At 45.4% G+C, this 19,320-nt stretch overlaps 1 protein-coding gene across 1 annotated transcript in view; it reads left to right on the forward strand.

Annotated features, from left to right (window-relative positions):
* LOC133141144 (ras-specific guanine nucleotide-releasing factor 2-like) overlaps window positions 1-19,320 on the forward strand; it is a 66,798-nt gene that overhangs the window by 14,097 nt on the left and 33,381 nt on the right. The window contains 9 exon segments of the mRNA XM_061261562.1: window positions 7,560-7,666; window positions 10,018-10,165; window positions 15,363-15,452; window positions 17,167-17,420; window positions 17,624-17,703; window positions 18,299-18,322; window positions 18,325-18,454; window positions 18,456-18,489; window positions 19,043-19,152. Of these exon segments, the coding sequence (XP_061117546.1) occupies window positions 7,560-7,666; window positions 10,018-10,165; window positions 15,363-15,452; window positions 17,167-17,420; window positions 17,624-17,703; window positions 18,299-18,322; window positions 18,325-18,454; window positions 18,456-18,489; window positions 19,043-19,152 (977 nt within the window).

Raw genomic sequence — 19,320 nt, forward strand, 5'->3', positions numbered from 1 at the left:
ACCTCCGCTGTCACACAGTGTGTACACCGCCATAGCCATTTGTTGTAGATCTACCAGACCAGCGAACAGCTGTACAGTACACACTGTCTAAGGTGCGTACCATATCTCCACAAAGGATATCTTATGTGAAAAGAAATATGTTCATATTTTTGGCACTTTCTGTTGTCATGCAGTGTATTCCTCTTGTTCTACAGAGCTCTCTGTGTAACATGGGAGCAGCCTCTATGTGATTTAGGCATTGATTTAATTTGAAATGAAACCATGAATATGAGGTTAAAGTTCAGACTGTCACCTTTAATATGAGGGTATTTACATCCATATCAGTATACTATTGGCATTTATCAACACGAAGACCAGAGTTCTGCCAATGAAAGTCAAGGAAGCCATTATGAGGCTGGTAAAAAAAAATGTTAAAAAAAACAGTCATAGTCATTTCAAATCCAATGTGATGGACTTCAGAGCCAAAAGAACAGAAACTACCACTGTCCAAATATGTACGGACTGCACAGTACATAACATACCCAAAGGCACACACAAACACGCACAGACACATACACACACACAAACTCAACATCTACTTCTAATCATTTGCCATCTGAAGGCCCACAATGCCCTTGCCTCACAGAGATTTGGAATTAATGTGCCGTTCCATCTATGTTCTACTGGTCCCCACACAGCACTGCTGGAACCTCATGGCGATGCTTAATGAAGGTTGTTCATTAGCTACCTGTCAAATGTATGTAATTATTATCTGAGAACAGATGAAGACCTGGGGAGACAGAACCCTCTTACCAGGTGTAAAGCAGGAAGCCGCTCTTTAGGCAAAAATCATTAGCAGCAGGGGAAATTAGCTTTAGCTGTACATTTTTAGGACAGCTGTGATGATTGAACTTCTACCATCTTTAAATATTGATAAAAGCTTCTATTCCTGGACCGGCAGTCATCTCTTCTGTTCCATGAACGTGTGAAGGTCTCCTTTATCAGACAAAGTGTAGATGAAATACGGCCATCTTATTTACACTCTCCGTAATGGTTATGGTTGGTAACTGGAGCATGAAGACTTGGTAGTGATACCATTGTGTGATTTCTCTGGTAATATAGAAGCCAAATTATTTTTTTCTCCATCCTTTTTTCATTGTTCATTGGGAACACCATTAACAGGATTTATGGAACAAAAGATATGTCACATTCATGTTCCGTATCTATTTGAATTCCTTATGCTCAATGCTCGTCGTGTCATGCTAATTGTTGAGGAAATGGTAATTTGAACCCAGTGGAAGGTTGTGTCGAATGAAATTAACCATTGATATTGAAATCTATTATTTTCTCTGTATCTATGATGGTAGGGTGGGCAAGAGTGTCCAAAATAGATTTTACAGCATTGACAGCCATTTACCCTTTATGGTGTAAGATGTGTCATTGGCATGTTCGTAAGGGAACATTCAGTTCAGCATGTGTGTGTGTGTGTGTGTGTGTGTGTGTGTGTGTATGTGTGTGTGTCTGTGTGTGTGTGTGTGTGTGTATGCGTGTGTGTGTGCATGTGTGTGTCTGTGCGTGTGTATGTGTGTGTGTGTGTGTGTGTGTGTGTGTGTGTCTGTGTGTGTCTGTGTGTGTGTGTGTGTGTCTGTGTGTGTCTGTGTGTGTCTGTGTGTGTGTGTGTGTGTGTGTGCATGTGTGTGTATGTGTGTCTGACTGCCTTTGTATGCATGTGACATTCTGGCTGGAAATGCCTTGTGTAACTGCAGATGGCCATTTTCTCTTTCTGAATTTAACGCCCTTGCTATGCTTTGATCAGGAGAATCTCCCAATTCAGTGCAAAGTAACAATCAGATATCAGAGTCTAAATTGGATTGAGATAGGCCATCGGCAGTTGTTCTCTCCAGGCAGTTTCTTCTGGTTCCTCAGGACAGTTTTAAAGATCATTTATTTCATTGAAAAGATCGCTTTAGATAATGTCAGAAGGCACATTACACTGTGAAAGCTCCTCTCACACGTTTCTCAGATGTAATCAGTACTGAAAAAGGCATTTTCACTCTGTTAATCAGCAGTCAACCATCCATTGTTGCAGATCTCTGCTCTGTAGAGGAGTGTTGTAAGTGGAGGTTATATGTGGAACGAGTACATTGCTCTGTAGAATGGCACGCAGCCAATCAGCCGCAAATGTTTCCTGATGCAGGCAGCTTGCAGTTTTCCGATTGGCCAGAGGGGGCTCTAGTGAGTCAAGGGGCAGGGATTGCCCCACTGAATGCTTTCCCGCTGTAGGCTACGTGTTTAATGTTTTGGCAAGATCAGGATTTGATGGAGATTGTCTTATAGGCTTCCTGAATCCTTTCATTTGTTTATAGGCATTTTTTTCAGTGCCTTAGGTGTTAATGTGATGACAATAAAGAGTAGGTTGTGTGGAGGAATGTGAGAAAGTTCCTACATGATGGGGTGTTCCTGTGTCTATCTGTGTCTGTGCGTGGGAGTGTTGCATGTGTGTATGTGTGTGTGTACACGTGTGAGCCTGTGAGGGAGTGAATGTGTGTGTAGGTGTGTGCCTGTGTGCATGCATGTGTGCGTGCATGAGTGTATTTCTGTGTGTGTAGGAGTGAATGTGTGGATTTCGGCTAGCTGTGCAGCCAGTGTAATTTGCGTGGCCACACCACTCGATGTTGTTTTTGCCCACATCGGACTGGTCAAAGCTGATAGGAAGGCGACAGTGACACAAATAACCACGCATTACAATGGTGGTATGTAGAAGAGCATCTCTGAACACGCAATAGAACTTGAGGCTATAAGGATGCTGTTGTGTGGTGACATGCTGGTGGTGTGCCATGATTGGTCCAGGAAGACTTGGAGCAGGGATTGTGGGAGTAGGCTTGTAGCAGGGATTGTTGGAGTAGGCTTGGAGCAGGGATTGTGGGAGTAGGCTTGGAGCAGGGATTGTGGGAGTAGGCTTACATACCAGATCTTACACATGGACATGTACAGTACAATCTGCTGTCTGCTGCTGCTAAGCTTTTAATCTGACACGCGCTCAGGCACACACACATACACACACATGTGTGCACACACACACACACATACACACACACACACACATACACATACACAAACAACACACGCACATGCTCCTGTTTTATAAGCCTGCTGAGACTGTGCTTTCAGCGCTGAAGTGAGGAGAGGCATCTGAAACGGACAAAGAGGAGCAGAGCCCATTACATACCGAAGTGTGCAGCTACATACAATACAGCCCAGATTGGGGAGGAACACGTTGCCTCGGAAACCAGATTTGTTATACTAGGTGAAGTGATGAAGTGACACAGTTTAAAAATACCCACGCCACTTGTTAAGAAATGTTACACAACAGACCCCCCGTCCCCCCCCCACCCCCTCTTAACTTAACCGGGGAACTGGTTGACTGTACAAATTATTGCTTGAAGTGTGTGTGTCTGTGTGCGCGCGTGTGTTTGTATTTTTCTGTCTCTATGTGTATGTATGTGTGTGATGTGTGAGTTACACTGTTTGCGTGAGTGCATCTATGCATGTATGTGTGTGCTTGTGTGTGTGTGTGTGTGTGTGTGTGTGTGTGTTTGCTCTTGCATGTGCATTTGCGTGTGCTTGTGCCTGTGTGTGGACAGGACAGGAGGAGGGAGGGTACAGGGAATTCTGTGATGACCAATCTTGGACAGGGATGGAAGCCATGTGGGGATGCCCACTGGCCAAATCCATACGAGATACTGGGATGGCTGTATGAGGAAGCCCTAGGATAGAGTGGCTGTTTGGCTGCTTAACATTGTTCTTGGCATATACTACCCAGTAAAACAATTTATCGAGCATTATGCTACATTTCCTGCCAGAAGGATGCTAATAAACAAATCAATTTCAGGCTCAAATCTCTGCCCGATGAATGATAAATGTGAGTGCAGCCTTTCAGGAAGTGATGCTTGGCACCTCTCTGCAATGGAGACAGACCCGGGATTCCCTTGCTGAAAGTGTGTAAACCGTCTTTCTTTAAGTGGTGCGATACATTATCTGTGGACTGTGGACTTTGCCAGTGAGTGACCATGACATTCCTTCCTGTGCCATCATCCATAGATGTGTTTTTACTTTGATTTTGAGTGGTGGCTGTAACAGGGTGGGGGGCAGTAGGGTAGTGGGATTGGGGTGGGGTGTACCCTGACAGGACCCAGTCAAAAACAGAGCTGTGAAGTGGGTATTCTGCTCGTTTGCTTACGCACGGAAACGCATGCGTGATGATCATCTTTTGGCAAACAGGTTTCTTTTTCCCTGTGTCCTCTGGCTGTCTCAGTCACTTCCTCTTTGTGTTTTCCGTCTCAGACATTAGGCTTACAAGGAACACGACAAACATAAAACAATGTGGACTATCTGCACTAGGAGTTGGATTCATGTATTTATTTTTGTCATTTTGATCCGCTGAATTACAAAACTATGCTGTACGCACAGAGCTGTCCACTGTGCTAAAATGGCCACTGCCAGGCTGTCAGGTGTTGTGCAGTGGAACCACAGGGGGAGTGCAGGCCTCCCTGCAGGCCTGGCTCTGGGGTATCTCCCAGCTTAATGCAGGATGAGACTGTGCAGGCTGATTAAGGGGCTGTAGACTGACCCAGTGAGAGGGGTTACATAAGCCAGGCTGGTATGTCTGCAGTGCAAGAGTACATCTCCAATCCCTTAAGCCTCATCTTACACACACACACACACACATGCACGCCTGAACTTACACAGAGACACACATGTACACCTATGCATGCGCAAACACACATCATACATCATCTTGGCATGTGCACACAATATTAGGATTCATTCAGTTCTTTTCTGGGTGTGTGTGTGCACATGTATGTGCATGTGTGTGTCTGTGTGTACAATACATATTTGTGCACGCAGTGTAAGAAGCCTGCATTTACTGCAGCCTGAAGCACAAATACAGATTGTTTTGGGAACGTGCTGGAATGCAGATTTGGTTGGACATGACAGCCCTGTCTGTCACTTTCCACGGGCAGTCTGCTGCGATGGTGAGATGGTGGATAGGGTGGGGGGGGGGGTGGTCACACAAGGCTGTTCAGCTCAATAGCACCCTACATCACCAACACTTAGCATCAGCCTCTATGCTACCCTGCTAGCTGACTCACAGCCCCTTTTATTCCTGACCGAGTACCAAGTCTGCGGAGGAGGTCATCCAGCTCAAAAACATTTAGCTGCTCTGACTGTTCTGAGTATCTCAGACTGCCAGTGTTTCTTCAGCTAACTGCTCTCTGACCTCTGTGCATGTTGAAGTAAACAGAGCTCTATTTTACACTCTCCGGAGTCCAATTAAATACTCACCTTCCCCAGCTCTCCAGCCTCTCATACTGTAGAGTTTCATTTCATTTCTTTGCAGAAATGGCAGACCATTATAGCAGACATAACGAAGAATGAAAAATAAAAAAACAGGTTTAACCATGCTGTTATCCACAGCTGGGTGGATGGACGAACTGGAGTGTTTGTGAATGAAGTCTGATATTGATATCACCTGATGTGGTGTTCTTGAACTTAAATAATCTTACGGTAAAACAGGTACAGCTTTAAATCAAATAAGTAGATAAAGAATGTGCCTGCTGCCTTTGCGAAGCTGCTGTGAATGAGAACGGTGTTTAATCTTGGGCAGAGATCTCACACTTCTCACAGTCCTGGAGAGTGACTGCGGTCTAGGGCAGGGATCTCAAACTCCAGTCCTGGAGAACAACTGGGATCTTGGGTAGAGATCTCAAACTCCATTCCTTGAGAGTTTCTGGGTCTGCAGGTTTCTTTGGTTTCTGTAAGCTGTGGAAATAAGGCATGTGGGAGGTAGGCAGAGCCGCAGTTTACGGTGTTCACAGTGCCCTCTCACCCCTCCCCTCTCATCGATCTCTGCCTGTCCCAAAACTGGGGAACTCAAAGTGGACGGTGAATCAATCTTATTTTTTCATGCTCATTTCCTGGTTGTGCTGAGAGAGCTCAGAGACGGTGCTCACAAGCTCCACTGTGATTGGCTCCAGTATCGGTCATTCAGACCCGTTTTAAATGTAAAGTCAATGGTACAATTATAAATATAAAGTCAATCAAAAAAGTCAATTTCTTCATCCGATATCTCCCCATGTGCTTTTTTCACAAGTTATTGTGTTATTAGGATAATACAGCAATACTTTGTGGATGAATCAGGAAAAGATTACATCACTCTCTCTCACACGTTTAGTGGAGGAGCCACATCGGCTTCCCTCCTGCACAGTCTCTGGCTCCAAATTAAACAGCATGGCGGTGCTGGTAAACTTGACTTCCCGGGCTTCAAAACACTCTTCACAAGCCCATGGACAGTCAGTGCGTGACGTAACGAGCACTTGGTCCATATTTTGCAGTCTATGGGGTGAATTGGAGAGTGCAATGAATAACAGCAGAGGTGTTAGCTGGCTTCAGGTAAGGTAAAAATAAAATGTAGTTATAAATCAACTTTATTAGTTACTTGACTTTCATGATGTTGGAATGAAAACGTTCACTGTCTGTTTTTAAAAAATCAAATAAAAGGTGAGATAGGCACTGGGGAGACCATGTTCGTTCATGTAGGTGTACTGTAGGTTCCTGCCGACCAGTAGTATTTGATGTCGCAGAGGGTTGTTGGCAGTGTGGCAGACCACCATTTGGATCGCTCCGGGAAATTGCCATCATCCAGGAAGGGAGCGTTTATCCCCGCAGTCTTTCCTTTGAGTGGTGATATACTTTTATGCTCATACCCCTTTTCTGCAATAAATGTTTACTGCGAATCATGAGCTTCTCTGCTTTTGAACTGCCTTTATAGCCTTTTTGGAGTGCCTGAGCAATTTATCGCTTTATACTTTCTTTCTTTACTGCGGTTCAGCTGCTTCTCTTGTATTGGTGCCCTGAACAGCGTGTTTTACAGCTGGGTTTGGGTTTGGGTTTGGGTGAGCGGCTGAGCTAAATGCCCGTCTGACAGGTGTGCAGAAATTGCGTTGACAATTCCAGGATAATTTGCCACAGGGGCCTGGCATGCGAAGGCGCTGCAGTGGAAGTCTTTTGCGGGTCGCAATTTGCATCACAACTCAAAACAAGCGAGCTACACACCTGTCAGTGATTCTCTCCTTTCTGCTCCGCTAGACATGTAGTCTGAGATTTAAGTGCTGCTCTGCCTAATCATTCCCCCTTCTCTCTCTCTCTCTCTCTCTCTCTCTCTCTTCCTCCCTCTCTCCAAATTGTCAACTGATGCTATTTCTGCTGGGGAAAGCAAAGATGGTGTATTGTCAGGGCAGGAAAACTAACATGGTAAAGGGCAGTAGCTAGGCTTGGTTTTCATAACAGTGACCGTAACACCAGGATGAGGACGTTTAAATGCGACAGATTTGTTTAGTTCTGCTGATCATTCTGATACAAGTCTGGTCCTTCATACTCTTAGCTTGGTGACCATATAAAAGTTTATTAAACATCTCACTCTCTCTCTCTCTCTCTGTCGCCCCCTCCCTCTCTCTCTCTTTCTCTCTCTCTCTCTCTGTCTTACTCTCTCTCTCTCTCTCTCCCTCTCTCTCTCACAGCACTACTTTCTCATCGTGTTCGGCCATGACGGACAGAAGCCGCTGGAACTGCGGACCGAGGAGGAAATGGACTGTGATGAATGGGTGGAGGCCATTCAACAGGCCAGGTACCCTGTGTGTGTGTGTGTGTGTGTGTGTGTGTATGTGTGTTTTTGTGTTTGTGTGTGTGTGTATGTATATATACAGTATCTATGTGCGTACGTGTGTGTGGTCCCACCCCAAAAAAGCCTACACTCCCAGTTTAGTTGGGTATACAGGTCATTCCTAATCTAATTAATGATGCGTATGTACTATACATACTGTATTTGGACATAATTTCTATGTTACTTTAAGTAAATGGGGCGTGGATTGCAGGTGCAGTACAGTTGCAATGATTTGTTTTGCCTGAAGTGCAGCACGCTTTGCATTGTGCACCCCCTCCTCCTTTGTAGAAGAACACTTGTTTAATGATGATCAGGCCCAACACTGTATAGATTTCTTCCCGTCAGTGACTACTAGTGCTGTACCTAAAGACCTCCATTGATTTTAACAGCACGGTGCTCTGTGTTCCACGTTCAGAAATGGGAAACCAAACCCTTTTTAAAAAGCGGTTGCTTGCTCTCCAGTCCCAGAAGCCCATGTGGGGGAGGTGTGCTACTGCTGAAGCTCCCCCGTCTTCATCTTCATCGTCTTCGGCATATGAAATGGGCAGCTGCTTAATCAGTGCAGTGGTCTCCATACATCTCAGACATGAATGAACAGAGTTTACTCTGTAAAACTTAAACCACTCCAGCAGATTTTTTCGGATTTTTGACAAGAATTTTCACTTGAAAATGGAATATACAGCATACTACAATATATTGTACATGTGGACTTTAAAACGATAAAGAGGAATATGCACTCAGTGAGCACTTTATTAGGTAGACCTGTACACCAGCTTCCATCCATCCATCCATTATCTGAACCCGCTTTTCCTGAACAGGGTCGCAGGGAAGCTGGAGCCTATCCCAGCATACATTGGGCGAAAGGCAGGAATACACCCTGGACAGGTTGCCAGTCCATCGCAGGGCGCACACACACCATTCACTCACACACATTCACTCACACTCTCCAATCAGCCTAACCTGCATGTCTTTGGACTGTGGGAGGAAACCGGAGTACCCGGAGGAAACCCACGCAGACACGGGGAGAACATGCAAACTCCACACAGAGAGGCCCGGGCCGACGGGGATTCGAACCCAGGACCTCCTTGCTGTGAGGCGGCAGTGCTACCCACTGCACCATCCGTGCCGCCTGTACACCAGCTTGTTAATGCAAATATTTAATCAGCCAATCATGTGGCAGCAACTAAATGCAACTAAATTTTCTCACACAGCAGTCTCTAGAGTTTGCAGAAAATGTCAAGTGAGCAGCTGTTCTGCGGGCTGAAACGTGTTGTTAATGAGAGAGGTCAGGGGAGAAGGTCGAAGCTGACAGGAAGGTGACAGCAATGTGAATAACCATAATGCATTGCAACTGTGGTGTGCAGAAGAGCATCTCTGAACAAAGTGGATAGGCTACAGCAGTAGAAGACTGCAGAAGAAGTGGCAATATTGTATATTTGCTCATATATTATGATGTGTTGCAATTCCTTGATATATGGATATATACAGTAGGTATTCCATTTCGTGTAGGAGAAGTAGGTATGAAAGAAGAAGGTTGTTCAGAAAATATATTTAGCCATCAAAATTGACAGGGTTTTTAGTGCTGTATTAAGGTGTGCAATATTTCAGGGGAAATACATCACCATGACCAGTCAGCATCATGTGTCTGAGTAGCTGATTGGTTGATGTTTGCTTACTGGGAGCCACTGTGAGTCATTTTAATTGGTGGCAGTTTGGCTCTTCTAATGGGCTGCTCACTTCAGCACTCAGAAATCAACGGTTTTCTGACGAAAGACGTGTTAAGTGTTGTGTTTGAATAAGGGGGAGCTGGAATAGGACTCTGCAAGTTTCTGTATCTCACCGCATGTAGTGATGATTGTTTGTTGGAACCTGGGTGAAATACGTAATTGTTTTGGATTAAGATACTTTTCTGTGCTCGATTGATTTTAGCATAATCGAGCCAACCAGAAGCACTAGAAGGTTAAGTTTGTGTAACGAGTTAGAGATTTGCCTGATTTTCAGCTAAAGGTGAAATTGCCCCTAGCCAAGGGCAATGACATTACTTTGAATAAGAGGGCTATGTCATCACGGTAGTGTTGTCACGGTAACCTGCTAAAAGCCTTCTCTTTCCCGCACTTCATCATACTTTTACTAGCGAACTAGCAGAACGAGCTGACCTTGCTAGATTTGCATTTTTTCAGAAGATTTCATTGGTTTCAATACACCAGACAAAAAGAAGATTTTTTTTTTCATCCAAAACAATTACGTATTTGACCCAGGTCTTACACCTCGCTGCTCACCCCTGCGCTGTCTCAACTCTCTGTCTCATTCTCCAGCTACTCTGACATCATCATCGAGCGCGAGGTCCTGATGCAGAAGTACATCCACCTGGTGCAGATCGTGGAGACGGAGAAGGTGGCGGCCAACCAGCTCCGCACCCAGCTGGAGGACCAGGACACAGAGATAGAGAGGCTGAAAGCTGAGGTACACACACACACAGACCCATGCACACACATAGGCACAAACACACACACACACAGACACACACACACACAGGCACAAACACAGACACACGCACACACGTAGGCACAAACACACACACACACACACACACACACACACAGGCACAAACACATGCACACACACACACACACACACACACACACAGACCCACAAACACTCACGTACACACACAGGCACAAACACACACACACACACACACAGGCACAAACACATGCACACACACACAGACCCACACACACTCACGCGCACACACACACGCGCATGCGCACACAGAAACAGGCACACACACACACACACACACACGCACACACTCAGAGCCTTGTTTTAGACACGATCAGAGCTCTGCAGGGGCACCACACCTGTTGTTGAGCCGTGTCGCATCCTGGGAACGGCAAACAGCAGAGCTGACAGCGCGGGGCCGTGGCTGCCGTCTGTGTTCAGTCACCGCTCTGAAAATGAGCATCTACCCCGCAGCATTCAGTCAGATTGCCACAGGCTTTGTTCAAGCACTTCCTCTGGAAAGGCGCGAGTCCTCCCTAACCGCTCCGTTCTCACCTTCCCCTTCGCGACGCTAATGAATCGTCGACTCCCCCTCTCCTAAACCCGGATCCGTCTCCATGGGGACCGCTTGTCATGTCACCGCGGTGATGTGTGTTGAATAACGAGCTGCCATGAATGAACCCTGTCGGCCGCTGCCGGCGTCCGTTCTCCCCCCCGGTTCGGCGAGGGTTACCTAGGTAACGTGGTCGCTCCGTTGCGCCCCTCCCTGGCTGTTCGGAATGGTGGGCGGTGGGGGGTGATTGCGCGGCAACACCGCAAGCTGTTTTTAGATCCACTGACAGCTGTTCACTCGTATGTTTTTATTACAGGTGTCAGTAATCACATCAGCGAGTGTAATCGGTGTAATCGCGTACAAGTAGCAATCAAGCGCTTCATGCAGTTATGAATTTTTAGCACTGTGATACACTCATACATGCGTGTAACTACCCACAGTATTTTGTGTCCATTAAATTAAGGAGAGATTTGGTATTAATGATTCATTCATTATTTCGGGTGGAGCCGCATTGAGCTATCAATCACTGAACTGTTTGTCCCAGTCATTAAGGTTTGGGCCTACAAGACAGAACAGAATTTGGTTAAAAGTGATTCATTTTCCCTCCCATTTATGAGGGTAGGCGATCCTGGATTATAGTAGTCCAGTGCTTTCACCCCAATGGGGAAACTGTAGCAGGCCTTTTATTCACCTGCCAGATGTGGAGGTTGTTGTGCTATAAAATTTCTGTGTGTGAGACTTCCAGCCCCATTGGCAGAGTCAAAAGCAATGGAGAAGGCTTTGACGTTTAACCAGAAAGGTAGGCTTCAGATATAAGAAAGTATTCTGAATGAAGGTGCTCTTCAGAAACAACATAGGAGGCAAATCCTGAGGCGATAGAAATATGTAAAAATTCCAAGGCACTCTTCACCCCATTGGCTGAGTGTTGTTTTTTTTTTTTTGAGCCAATAAGAACTGAGCATTTTAAAGGCGAGGTCCTGTGTGTGCATGAGGACCTGTCACTCTGTCAGGGCTGCCCCCAGGACACACCCCCATACATTCCCTACAGGGAGATCCATCTGCAGATACCCTCACTTATTACATGGACCTAACATTTTCATCAACCAAGTCTATGTTATGTAGGTTTCTCGCACGGGTTTGTGGCTTTGTAGCCTTGCTAGAGACAGCCTAGAGGCTGCAGTGCAGGTTCTGCTCACGGCTGTTTGTACAGAAGTGTGTGAGTGTCACAGGTTAAATGAAAAAGCACGCTTTGTTATCGTTCCCTGACAACGGCGTCTCAAACTTTCAGGTTTCATGCGTCACCGTATGATGATACTCATCTCCCGCCCCCTCTCTTCTGAACGGTAAATGTCCTGCATTCTGGCTCTTCAGCAGAGGAGCCGACACTGTGACCACTGAGATATCTCAGACGAGGAGACGCTGTTATCTGGCAGTCTGAATTATCTTTAAAAAACACTCCCTTCCTCTTTTCTGCCTTTCAAGGTTTCAGAGGAAAGTGTTTGCTTCTGACATTCTGGATGAAAATAAGGACCTTTCTCTTGATTGAGTTTTATTCATGTTCCTCTCATCTGTGCCAGTGAAACCCCTGCTTTAATGTCAGCGGTAGAGGTGCAGCTTCAGAAGTCTGCAGTTCGACGGTGTACCAGAGAGAAGTTTAGCCTGTAATGCGCCGTGTTTGAGTTGCATAAGTGAGTTCGAGCTGTTCTAAAAAAAAAAAAAAAAGGCTTTTAATTCTTTCTGTTGCTAAAAGGAAAGTCACATGAAAAAAAAATTATTTTAAAATGCTGCTCGTCGATAATCCATTACCGATTTCTCAGAGAAGGAAACAAGCCTTTTATCGCTGGTCTTCTGAGATATCGCTGAGAGCATAAAGTGCATTGCTGCCGTAGCTCTGAAACCCAGGAATGCACATTAGTTTTAGCAAATATTAGCATAAACCGAGGAGTCATTCAGACAAGCGTTTGGCACGGTCTATCCTCATGAGCCCCTGAAATTCATTTGTATCCTCAGTGAGGAGTCTCTGCTGTTTAATATGAAGAAGTCATTATTCTATGCTGAAACCTGCACTACAAGAGACATTCAATAAAAGTACAATTAATAATATTTTCTTAAATGCTTTTGTCACCCAAGACACGGAATTAAAAACATAAATAAATGAAGTTTAAGTTAAGTAGAGCCAAATAGATGCTTTTGTCTTCTTTTAATTTTTTTGTTTTGTTTTGTAGTCAGCAGAGCAGTTTGATAAAACACCCGACATTTCAAATAGATATTTTTACAGCAGGATTTTTTAAATGTGTATATTGCACTGTCTAAATATATTGAGCTATAGTGCATTTCTAGACCTGTAATACCGGAATGAAAAAGCGGTTTGTGCAGTGGGCCTGTAGAAAGCATTTGACGCATTTGCCAGGAAAATGAATTATGTCATGTGAAGCCAGCATGAGAACGGAAGATAAAACGCCAACTCTGTGCTCGGAGCTTGTGTCTGGATGATTTACTGCACGCTCAATCACAAATGTTTTCTCTCTTTATTCCTTTTCGCACCTTGCATGTGCCTTGTCGCTGTTTTCCAAAGCTGTTTCGTGCTCTTTTATAAAGGGAAGCTTGTTCAAAAACCTTATTGTGGGATTCTGAGAGAGGCCTTGTGTGTCTTGTCTGCTCTAGAATTGTCCTATGATGTCATCGCCCAGTCACACTAAGGCGTGAGTTTGCCAGGTTTCCATCAAAAACACACGTGAAATATTAGATGTCGGCAGTCTATTAACAGGTTCATAGAAAAAGTGAGGCGTGAGCTATTTTTTTGTTCTTCCTATCTTAGTTTTTTTCACATTTTTTGGTCCAAGTCTGGACATCTGTGAAAGTAAACAGCATAATACACCACATAAACCCGTGACACGGATTAGGTGGGTTGACCTAGGGGACATCAACCCCGTTTCACGATCCTCCTGGCTTATAGGCCTAGAACTTATTCCTCGCCAGCCTGGGTTTTCACACGTTCTGATAAAGCCCCTCTCAGCTCACTGCGTGTGTGCGTGTGCGCGCGTGTGTGTGTGCGCATGTGTGTGTGTGCGCGTGTGTGCGAGAGCAAGCTACGTTGAGAATAGCTATGCTAGAATTTGTGTGAATGTAAATGAGGGCTTGTGAGCATGCGAGCTAGCGTGTGATCATACAGGCTCGTTACTTTAATCCTCTGGCTTCTTCAACCACGTAAAACTAGGCATTACACTCTGGGAATGTCAGGCTGTGGTGAAAAGAGTATTTTACATGGGCCGCTGCCTTTTTTAGACTAAATATTTATGTCATCACTGTGGTTCAAATGGCTTAATGTATCCGGGGCAACTGCTGCACCTGCCAGGAAGCCTCGTTAGTACATTCACAGTCTCTGAACTTTGAGAGAAGGTCACGGCAGAAGTTCCATTCAAATCCCAGTCACATTCCTGGACTGAAGAGGCGTGCATACGCCTGTCTTCTTTAGACCAGGGCCTTGCTGACACCACGTCTACATTCTCTGAAAAAAAGTTGGTTTTGGGTTGTTACCCTTTTTAGTTCTTTATGGAACCCTCTATCAAGTGTTAAAGCTCCCAGACAAAGAACCGTTTTGCCTGACAAAGAACCCTTTAGTAGATATTGTTCTTCTATGGAATCACAGGGTTCCTTTTGAAACCATTTTTTGACAGTGTAGAAAAGCTGCATGCTGGACCTCTGTCCCTGTCTCTGTCTATTTTCAGTCATTAAAATATGTGCAAAAACAAAAGAAATCATATACATTTAGATTTTGGGGTAGAATTGTAATTCTGTCAGCGGTGCAGTAATTTGTATTCTTCTAATCTTGTTATTGTGAGTTGTGGCGCCAGCCATCTTGGGGAATATATATTTCATAGAGAATGGAAAAATGTCAGCTTTATTAGTTGAACTCATATACTCAGATATATTATTGTCTGCTCATTGATGTATTACACCAGGCTCATCTCATCTTATTTGGTCTTATGAGGTTTTTATGAATTCATTCTTCGTTATTAGAGCCTTTCACTCTAAATGAAATCCATATCTAGTTGTGGAAAGGGATAATAACTGTGAACATCCATCACATAAGCTCTGTGATCTTTGCTCACGGAGGCTAGCTGCTGAATTCTGTAGTATAATAGAAGCAATTCAAAAGTAAAAGAAATAGCAAAAGTAGCGCAGGGGCTAGGTTAAAAAGCTAAGTAAGGACACTGCTATTAATGCTCCCTGGTGATGTGCATTGAAGTGAGAAAAACAGACAATGTCTCGACCTGTTTGGTCTTTGTCAACATTAATAGCAGTGTGCAGGTATTGTTTCTTTCCGTTAGAATCTGACCAGAATGTAGTTGCCAATTGATTGTCCTGAAGGATCTGCAATTTAGTATTGCCACAGAGGAGACAATGACAAGTTACCAAATGTGGTTTAGAGAGTAAGGATCTTAATTCCCCTTTACAGCTCAGTTTGTTTTGGAATAAAGATACCAGACCTGCGACTGCACATAACTCAGGTGGCAGAAAGACAGGCAGGGATTTGTCTTCAGAAAATGGCTTCCTACAATCAAATGTATGTATGTGTGTGTGTGTGCTTTATCTCTCCCGCAGATCATAGCTCTCAATAAAACCAAGGAAAGGATGCGGCCATACCATATAAATCACGAGGAGGAAGACCCTGACATTAAAAAGATAAAGAAGGTATGTTGAGGCTTGTGATTGGTGAAACTCTAAAGGGGCGGGATTAGCAGACAAACCCTTAGAGCAGGAATCAACACCATACAGTTAAGATACCTGAAATACTGACATTAGGGGCTGGTTAATGGGAAACTATGCATTACAACCATAAATACATTAAAATCAGTGTTAAAATTTTTTTAATTCACACACAGTGAAATCTCAAGTGAACCTTTCTTTAATAGTGTATGTATGATCAGCATTATCTGACTGACCAAGGAACATCTGTATGTAATAATTATGTAATTACACATGGTGTATGTTAATAGCCTTTTTATAAGTAGTTTATAAACAGCAGAAGGAAAGGCCATGTCGAATTTTCATAGCTGCTGGTAGCCTTGCAGTTCTCAGGTAGGCATTTATCCAAAATGCTGTACAATTGATGTTTCTCATTCACACTCACACCAACGGCAGTTGGCTGCCATGCAAGGCACCAACCAGCTCATTAGGAGCAATTGGGAGTTAGATGTTTTGCTCAGGGACAGTACAAACTGGCGACCCTCCGACTGCCAGACGACTGCTCTTACCTCCTGCTGATGTTGCCCCACACTATCTAGCTTTGTATCTCAAGGCCTGTGTGTTGTGTGTGTGTGTGTGTGTGTGTTCCTACATATGTGTGTGTGTGAGTGAGCGTGTGTGTGTGTGTGTGTGTGTGTGTGTGTGCATGCGGGTGCCAATACGTGTGTGTGTGAGTGTGTGTGCCTCCAAGTGTGAGTGTGTGTGTTCCTACGTGTGTGTGTGTTCCTACATGTGTGAGTGTGCGTGTGTGTGTGTGCAGGTGCCTACGCACATGTGTGTGAATATGCGTGCCTGAACGTGTGTGCGTGTGAGTGTGCGTGTGAGTGAGCGCACGTGCATCCATGTGTGTGTGAGTGAGTGTGTTTATGTGTGTGTATGTGTGTGTGTAGGTGTGATTGTGTGTAACTGCAGCAATGGACTGTCTCTGTGCTGTCTCCCTGCAGGTGCAGAGCTTCGTGTGTGTGAGTGTGTGTGTGTGTGTGAGAGTGTATGTGTGAGTGTGTGTGAGTGAGTGAGTGTGCTTGTAAGTGAGTGTGTGTGTGCATGCCTGTGTGTGTGTGTGTGTGTGAGAGTGTGTGAGTGACTAAGCATGTGTGTGTGTGTGTGTGAGTGTGTGAGTGAGTAAGCATGTGTGTGTGTGTGAGTGTGAGTGAGTAAGCATGTGCGTGTGTGTGAGTGTGTGAGTGAGTAAGCATGTGAGTGTGTGTGAGTGTGTGAGTGAGTAAGCATGTGTGTGTGTGTGTGTGTGTGAGTGTGTGAGTGAGTAAGCATGTGTGTGTGTGTGAGTGAGTGTGTGTGAGTGTGTGAGTAAGCATGTGTGTGTGTGTGTGTGAGTGTGTGTGAGTGTGTGAGTGAGTAAGCCTGTGTGTGTGCATGCGTGCGTGTGTGTGTGTGAGTGTGTGTGTGTGTGGATGTGTGTGTGAGTGTGTGTGTGTGTGTGTGTGCATGCGTGTGTGTGAGTGTGTGAGTGTGCGTGTGGATGTGTGTGTGAGTGTGTGTGTGTGTGGATGTGTGTGTGAGTGTGTGTGTGTGTGTGTGTGCATGCGTGTGTGTGAGTGTGGGAGTGTGCGTGTGGATGTGTGTGTGAGTGTGCGTGTGGATGTGTGTGTGAGTGTGTGTAACTGCAGCAGTGGGCTGTCTCTGTGCTGTCTCCCTGCAGGTGCAGAGCTTCATGCGGGGCTGGCTGTGCAGGCGGAAGTGGAAGATCATTGTTCAGGACTATATCTGCTCTCCCCACGCAGAGAGCATGAGGAAGAGGAACCAGATCGTCTTCAACATGGTGGAGGCCGAGGCTGAGTACGTCCACCAGCTCTCCATCCTGGTCAACTGCTTCCTGCGGCCACTGCGCATGGCCGCCAGCTCCAAGAAACCGCCCATCAGCCATGACGACGTCAGCAGCGTCTTCCTCAACAGGTGTGTGTGTGAGTGTGTAATCTGTGTGTGCACTCTGTGTATGTATGTTTTTATGTGTGTGTGTGTGTGTCTGTACTCTGTGTATGTATGTGTGTGTGTGTGTGTGGGGGGGGGGGGGGGGGTCTGATGTGCTTATGTCGGATATTTATATTGTTTTACTTCCTGTTCCTGTATTGAAATTATTTGTTTTTCTTCTTTTCTAGTGAGACTATAATGTTCCTCCATGAGATATTCCACCAAGGCCTTAAGGCCCGGATAGCCAACTGGCCCACATTAGTTTTAGGTGAGTGGGTCCACTGTCTGTGTGCACTCTTCAGCTGCTCTCTGCCACGACAAACACTGTTCACCTCAGATGCTATTCACAACAGAAACTATTCACCCAGACACTGTTAATCTGGCCTGTTGAAAGTAATGACTTGGCCCCTGAAATAGTCCGGGGCTGTTAACCGCGAGCACCGGTCACTGCTGGCACTGTTCCTTATAGACACGGTCCAGAACATACCTTTCACTACATCACTACCGGTGCTGTTAACCACATTGTTTACCTCACACTGTTCATCAAAATGGCTGCTCGGACGCCCACTTCCACTGCTGCACAGCCATCTCTGTAAACGAGCCCACCAATGTCTCGCCCCCACCCTAACCCCTATCTCACTGACCACAGCAGCATCTCTGACCTCACACAGCTCTAAACAATGCCCCCTGAACAAAGCCCCTCATAATTCAGCTACAGGAATGTGTGTCATCTACAAGTGTGGAGCAGATAAGCGTTTCCCCGGTTACCCCGGTGAATGCTGATCGGTTTAAAGAAGAAAACTGGTTGACAGGGTCATGTTGGGGTCACGCTCTTCTCTCTCTCTGACATCTCCGTATCACAGCCGACCTTTTCGACATCCTGCTGCCATGCTGAACATCTACCAGGAGTTTGTGCGGAACCACCAGTACAGCCTGCAGGTTCTGGCAAACTGCAAGCAGAACCGCGACTTCGACAAGCTGCTGAAGCAATACGAGGCCAACGCTGCCTGCGAGGGCAGGGCTGGAGACCTTCCTCACCTACCCCATGTTCCAGGTGTGTGTCCTGCCCCCTCGCACACGCACACACACACACACACACACACACCTGTGTTACACCTGCTGGTTGCCCAGGGTGATACTGCAGAACCTTCTGGAATGTTCTAAGGCAGCACTTATGTTCTGTGACACCTCGTTGCTGCCTGATTTGGGCAAAATAGTCTTCATCCATGTTATTGAACATGTCCTATTTCTTAATGCAGCTTAATTCACTTCTGAAAACCTTATTTCAAACCCTTAATGAAAAGCTGTAACTTTAAGAAGAAGAAACCATCCCCAATATTGGCGTTTTCTGAACAAAAACCTAACTTTCATTAATTTGTAAATCAATAGTGATTCAGCCCAGGCCAATTTGTTTCTACTATTTAGGAAATCAAATGAGGATCCCCTTGACTGATTTCAGTGCACATATCAGCCAGGCCTTCAGGTCTTTGAGCTCTGCTCATCTCTCTCTCTCTCTCCCTCTATCTCTCTTACTTTCTCTCCCTCTCTCTTACTTTCTTCCTCTCTTCCTCTCTCCCTCCCTCTCTCCCTCTCTCTCGGTGGAACAGATCCCTCGTTACATCATCACTCTGCATGAGCTGCTGGCCCACACCCCTCATGAGCACGTGGAGCGGAAGAGCCTGGAGTTCGCCAAGTCCAAGCTGGAGGAGCTGTCCAGGTGCGGGCGGGGTCAGGGGTTCTGACAGGGTCAGCCTAGCTGAGGTGTATTCTTCGTTAGCGCAGCCAAACAAGTGGAATAAGGGGTGTGGTTATACAGTGTTGAGTGTCCTATGATCAGGGTGATGATTGCGCTCAAAAGGTTATTAATGCTATTATAAAATTCTGT

This window comes from Conger conger, chromosome 11 (genome assembly GCF_963514075.1).
Source record: "Conger conger chromosome 11, fConCon1.1, whole genome shotgun sequence".
NCBI lineage: Eukaryota > Metazoa > Chordata > Actinopteri > Anguilliformes > Congridae > Conger > Conger conger.